This window comes from Diplotaxodon limnothrissa, linkage group LG14 (genome assembly GCF_057381915.1).
Source record: "Diplotaxodon limnothrissa isolate DT_005_m linkage group LG14, D_limnothrissa_male_GT1.1, whole genome shotgun sequence".
NCBI lineage: Eukaryota > Metazoa > Chordata > Actinopteri > Cichliformes > Cichlidae > Diplotaxodon > Diplotaxodon limnothrissa.
In genome coordinates, this window is record NC_140609.1 from 5287562 (window position 1) to 5294561 (window position 7000).

Here is a 7000-nt window from a genome sequence, read left to right on the forward strand (position 1 = left end):
AGTGATGAAACTATATCTCCTAGACCAGAGGTGTCAAAACTATTTTACATCAAGGGTCACATACAGCCCACTTTGATCTTAAGTAGCCGGACCAGTGAAACTGTCTTTCTGTCAGTGTAAAGAAGTTAAATCTTTAACTGTTTTTCTACATAATCAAGAAAAAACAGCTGTGACATAGAAAGAAATCTGTCAGCATGAGTCTTTGGACTTTAACTGTACAAAATAAATGTGTAACATTACAGAAAAGGTTTGGGTAGCTCATTGCCTGGACTGTCAGTTTTTTGTTGTTGTTGTTTCTTAAATTAAACTGTAGTCATAAAAAAAACACAGACATTTCTATAGTAGAAAGTGAAAATCAGAAACTATTTTGTCATTTAATTGTTTATTGCTTAATTACTTTGCATAATATGAATGGCCTCTCTATCTTCTTTGTTCAACCTGGACAACTTTTATTACTTTCCTTCATCCCCTGGACCTTTAAGGGGAATGTAACACGTGATTGTCCGCATGGTGTACCTATCAAAATAAAGCCCAACCCCTGTCTGCAGGAATTCTCAACAGGGCTGAAGATTCAGCTCCCACATAGAGACCACATCAATAACTGACATATGAAATTATTTTGCTGGCCAGAAAAAATTGTATTGTGGGCCTGATATAGTCCGCTGGCCTGTTTTAAAACCCCTGTCCTAGACTATTAGTCATTGCTGTTTGAAGATTCTCCTATCTGGATTCATCCTATTCAAACTTGAACACTCATTTCCTGATCACCTCCTGGGTTACTTCTTGGAGGGAGGTAAATTGTTCCTATACATCTTTAGAATTTTCCGGACTCCCTTCTCAACTCTGCGGAAATGTAGCCTCTTCCAGAGGCTCTGCTGCTGTTGACGCCCCCACTCCAGATCCTCGAGAAAGACCTGCAAAAAAGAACAAAGGGCCATTGGTTTTACTGACACACACCTGACAATCAATCTTTTTTGTGCATTTCACCTCATCAATTTTAAGTTGGGTGTTTGTACATGTAAAATGACTCAAATTTAATTCTGCAAATCGAATTCATATCTTAAGGTCACTAATCCAATGATCCCTGTTCTCTGACAACATGAGTGAGGTGTCACACTAGGAAAAAATGCTGTCTCAATGCCATCTTCAGAAGCATATATGTCATAACACTAACAAACTGGATGCTTTCCACAAAAGCATCCAGTTTGTTCCACACAAACAAAAAAAACATCTAAACCTGGATCTCTAATATTTCAAATTCCTACATTATAAATGCAACAGGAGTGCCAGCGTAACAGTACTGGTAAGTGAGTTAAAGACAGACCTTGGTCATCATATCACAGCTCATGTCTGCCAGACACCTATTCAGGTGCTAATGCTCAGGAGGGAAAACAGAGGGGAATAAAATGCCCTTAAAGCCAAGGGGTAGAAATGTGTGTCACTAACTGGATGTCATGATCCTGGGTCTTTGACCCACTGTCTTGTGTTTTCAAGGTTGTTTTTTTAATGAAATATTTTCTGTTTGAATCTTGGCTTGCTTGCAGTTTCTTCCCCAGAACGGTGATACTGTTTATTTAGACATTGAGTTTTCTTGAGTCTTGAGACTAAAGAAGTCACTTGGGTGAGTGGGAAAATGTTTCTTCCTTTGAAAAGACAATATCTAGATGAATTAACTTGGGGTTTATGGACGGCAAGTATCATAACACTTGTTTATTAACTTCTGTCTATCACAGCTAAACTGAGGTGAGTTGAGGATATCCTGAACTGTTGTTTTTGATACTGTTAGCTGGTGTAAGCAAAACTGGAATCTAACAGACTTGTTAAGACTTAAACACTATCCAAATAGACCCTTATATGATGTGAATAAGTAAGCATGTTTACGTGGGTTTTCATGTTTCAGAAACTCCAGTTTAGAAGGTAGGCTTGAGGTAATAATGAAAATATATGCATACAAATGTGGAATTGCTACATATAAACTTAAAACATAAAGCAAAGAATTTGTATTTGGTTACTTGTTTGTTATAATAATGCTTCTTGGCAATATATCATATACCGTTGGTGTCAAACTCATTTTAGTTGTGGGTCACATACAACCCACTTTGATCTTAAGCAGCCAGACCAGTAAATTCTCCATTCTGTCAGCGTAAAGAAGTTACATATTTAACTGTTATTCTACATGATAAAGAAAAAGCTGCTGTAAAAAACAAAGAAAGCTGTCAGCACGACTCGTTGGACTTAAATTGTAAGAAATAAATGTGTAGAATGACAGAAAAACTTGTGGTAGCTCATTGCCCAGACTCTTCAGTTTTTGTGTTTGTTTGTTTTGGGGTTTGTTTGTTTTGTTTTTTTATAAACTGTAGCTGTAACCCTCCCCCAGAAATGTCTGTAATAGAAAAAAAATTTTTTATTAGAAATATAGCATTTTGTATATTTATTATAAGTGTTTGCAATTTGGCATAATTTGTGAAAGGTTACATTTCTTCATTATTAAATAGCATAAATAACCCTGTAAACACCTTTAGTAAATTCAACAGTAAATATATATAAGAGAAAATATATATTACTGTAATTATTCCTACAGTAAATTTGTTTTACAGTAGTAAACTGACCTAGGTGAAACTGACCAATGGCTATAGAGATTTCTTTCAAACTTTCTTCAACTGTTTTGTGGGACTGACATTGAAAAGAAAAATGATTGTTTTCTGGAGAAAACATTAATTCAAAAAAAGAGTACCATGTTCTTATTATCCTCAAACAATTTTTTAGACACACATGCTTCTAACTTGATTCGCTTCCTCTCAACTTTCTTACAAAAGGCAGCACTAACTGTTTATAAAGATAGAGGAGTCGTGTATTGTCATACACTGGTTATTAGCTTACATTGGTTATTGAGCCCAGCAAATAGTTTTGGCCTTATTACCTTCTGAAAATTATTTGCTAATGCTGTCACTGTTAATGCCATTAGTATATGATACTAATGTTTAACTGTTTGCTATCTATCCTGTGAAGAGGTTGCCTAATATTACTAGTTACAAGTTATTTAAACATAATTTGTATTTGGAAAAGCTTTGTTTTATATCTTCTTTCTTAAAGCTTTTGGCCCGAGTCACTATTTGTGAGGTGTTCACTGGAGCCTTTTGTGCCTGGTATCTGGATTAGGTTTGGTTTGGAACTGCTGTGAAAACTCAGCGGGTGAGTAAGCTGTTGTAACTAAATTAACTGAAGTCAATCTAAGCGAAACGACAAATCTAAGGTGCATATATGTTCCTTGCCTACTAAGTTTGGTTGGGGGGGGGATCAGTATTTAGTAACTTTGGAATAAAAGAAAACTTAAAAATAAAGTTTTTATCTTCATTCCCCCTCACCACCTTCCTAACGCGTGGTATAACTAACACTTTTCTAATGCTTGTCACATGACTAACATTAGCGTTTAACGTTAAGTTTAAACCCATATGCCTTCATGTCTAGTATTAAATGATATTACATATGTCACAAGGTTAATATTGCTCAAGTCAGAAGTTAATTACAACTATTAAAATAGTCACGCCATTTGTGTACAAACAGTGCAATGTATCAACGCGGACACTGACTAGATTTTATCGCCATATCAAAATGCATTGGAACCTATGTTCACCCATGTTTGGTTGTGGCTTAATGAATTGTCCATGCAGTTTTTGAACACTTGCTGCACTTACATTGCACATGCACTCCAAGCACACACAGTCAAAAAAACCTTCATTGAGCTGTACACCTACTCATATGGATGCAGTGATTTGTGAGGTTGAGGGATGCCAGCATACATCTCATGATTTGTACATTTTGTGTGATCATTTTAAATGGCACATAAGAGATGGAAAATATTACTTGCCTGTTTCCTAACTGAAAAACTTATTTTCACGTGAAATCATCTTTCACATTACACATCAGCAGAAAACATTAACATGCTTTACAGAACCCTGCAAAGGTAGATAGTGATGCAGCAGGAAGTAAGCATGAGAGCGAGATCCATGAAAATTATACAGTCTCCACTGTGCACCCTGAGCTGGTCAAAGGGATTGATATAGTAAAATGTGTAATTCATTTTATGTGCTTTTTTGTTCTTGGGTCACTGCGACACCAGCAGATGTAGTTGACAGCTGTGGGGATTTATTTTTATCTTAACGCTAACATCACATAAAGTGCCCAAAAGTAAATTGCAGTAATACTGTAAATGGATAATACAGGAAAAGTGCAGTACAAGAAATTACAGTAAAAATACAGTACTAGTACTGTAAAGGAAATTACGGTACTACTATAAATGCACAATACAGTAAGGTTACTGTGATTTGTATTTACAGTAAGTTACTGGCATCCAGCTGCCAGCTAGTTGTTGTAGATTTTACAGCAACCTTTGTACAGTTTAGGCTTTCTTATCAGATGATGGAAAACTGGTCTCGAAGCATGCTAAGAGGTACAGCTCTGCAGAAAGTGCAATTTTATTGTGGTGGAACCAAGACAGTAAAAATTAAAAGGGAATTACAATGTTTTTTCAAATGTGCAGTATAGTTTTCATCTTCTTTTGCTGCTTATTCAGTGAATTTTGGTCGGCGAGTGATAAATCTTGCAGTTTTAGAATCTGTCAGCACTCAACCACATGTCCTTGGCCGCCAGGTGAACACAGACAAACGCGAGTACATCCTTTTGCAGAATCTGTTTGCCTGCTTTTTAATTGTTTGCTGTTTTACCAGTTTTGCGGTTTTTGAAATAGTTTTGTGAGCTTTTAGCTGAGATTCTGACATTTCTGTGGATATCACACATGTCTTTATTTAAACAATAGATCTGGCGGTACATCCCATTAAACCTGATGTTCTCCCTCTCCCCTCTGGTACCAGGACCATTGGGGTTCAACAGGTTAACTGTTTAATGCTAAATTACTGTTGCGCAGCGGTATTTATTGCTTAATTAAAAGCAGTAAAACTTATGAAAATACAATAAAAGTCCAAATGTAAACAATTTAAAAAATATAAATGGGCATACATTTAGGTCTGTGACACTCAGACACTGAGCCATGGCTCTGCAGACATTTCTGCATCTCTGCTATTCAAAGCTACTTTGTAAAATTTATTTTATGCAAAATTTAATAGTCAACTATAAATTGAGTCTTTCTCAAGAAAGCAATTTTGTATTCAGTGTTTTCATAAAAGCCTTATTTTTATGGATGTGCTACTACTAGGAAGAATACACATGAGGTTTAAGGCCTGGACAAGTTTGAAACCTTTTGTCCTCCTCTATGGTGGCCCCGAGAGGCCAAACGGACTGCAACTTAAGAAAACACCAGCAATAAGAAAAATGCTGCAAAAGCACACAAAACACAACAGAAATAGGAAAAAAGAAAACAGAAATAGGAAAAACGACAACGGAAATGGGGGGGAAAAAACAGATTTCCACAAGCACGAGGGAAGTGTTTCTGGGGAGACAATAACCCAATGTGTTTGTGTTGTTTTTGGATTGGATAGTTGAGTTGAGTGCCAAGGGGTACACGCTGGGCTATGGTGGACTCAGGTTGTATGCAGACCCTGGTCCACCAAAACGTGGTTCAGCCTGGAGCATTGTTGGAAGCAGAACTACATGTGTAGTTGGTGCCTTTAAAAAATATTATGTGGTGTTATTAGAAATTAAAATAAAAAGCAAAACATCGGCTGCTGTTAGCTTCTGCCTTACACAACCCATAAATGTGGAATGGACTGGCCTAGATTTAATAAAGTGGTGGGACGATGTTTGCGGGTATGCTCAAAACACATTCAGACATGTGGTTTCGGTTATGCTTAGTGGTGATGTGAGGTTGTCCAGCAATGCTGCCGGAGAGGGGGAACCTGCGAGGCCTTTTCAGGAAGCCCACCAGTTCCCGTGATTAATTCCATCGGTCTCTTCTTCCCCTGGAGGCTGAAGTCCACTGACAAAGAAGCACTGACACTGTGGCGTTCAGTGCTTCTTTGTATGCTCCTGTGTGTTGGGGGTGCGTTCTGACGTACAAAAACAACAAACAACTGGACAAGCAGGTGAAAAACACCAGCTGGCTGGTTTCTCATGTCTTGTTTATAAACACTTAAACACAAGTATCTTAAAAATGCTGAGCTTAACCTATTATTTAAAAAAAAAAAAACAGGCTTTTAAAAACCCACACAGTATGAATCATTTTTTAAATGACATGTTTTATGTACATTTTTACATTTACATTGTACTGTATGTATATACCTTTAGTTGCTGTATGACATGCTGCTGATCCCAGGATGAGGAGTTCTCTCGTATAACATTGAGAATGGGGCGCCAGTTCTCAGAGAGGTCTGTCCCTTCAGTGACAGAAGCCAGGACCTTGACCCGTTGGCCACTGTGGCTACGGGGAACACCTCGGGCATACAGGGACTGCTTCGCCACTTTACTGAGAGGGTTCAAATATAAACTGCACAAAGACATGGACAAAAAAATTTCTGTAGGGCTTGCATGAAAGACTGCATGCTTTTAGTGTGTCTCTGAGGCCTTTTGCATTTCACCATATGTAGTCCATTTTAAAATGTTCTTGGTCTCATTCACAGGAGTAATAAATTGATAAATTCTATCAATTATCTGATGACACAATATCAGGATTCCCAAAAGGTTGATTCTGTTCATCTGGACGTAGTGTTTTCAGTGGGAGAAATGCTTTGTCACTCATCCAAATGACTTCTTCTGTCGGAAGAAGACAAAATGTTTCTCCCACTGAAAACGCTTTGTCCAGATGAACAGAATCAACCTATTGGGATTTACTTAGCTGGACTTACAACTTACATTACGCATGCATCAAAACAATATCAGGGTTTATAATTTAATATATGCCAAACTGTAAGTAAGGTGCTTTTTTCATGTTACGAAAACTGTCAGTGTTCTATGAAAAAAATAAATAAATATTTATAATGCAAAAAGGACAGTGGAATCAGAATTTATTTATAATGTGGTCTATGCAATACAACATTATAGCACAACT

General features: G+C 37.1%; 1 protein-coding gene across 1 annotated transcript in view; it reads right to left on the reverse strand.

Moving 5' to 3' along the window:
- Positions 1–377: 377 nt before the first annotated feature.
- Positions 378–7000, reverse strand: part of nlrx1 (NLR family member X1) — a 29809-nt gene continuing 23186 nt past the window's right edge. The window contains exons 11-12 of the mRNA XM_085370845.1: positions 6235–6439; positions 378–914 (exon numbers count right to left, since the gene is read on the reverse strand). Of these exons, the coding sequence (XP_085226971.1) occupies positions 777–914; positions 6235–6439 (343 nt within the window). The 3' untranslated portion in view covers positions 378–776. The remainder of the gene's footprint in view (positions 915–6234; positions 6440–7000) is intronic.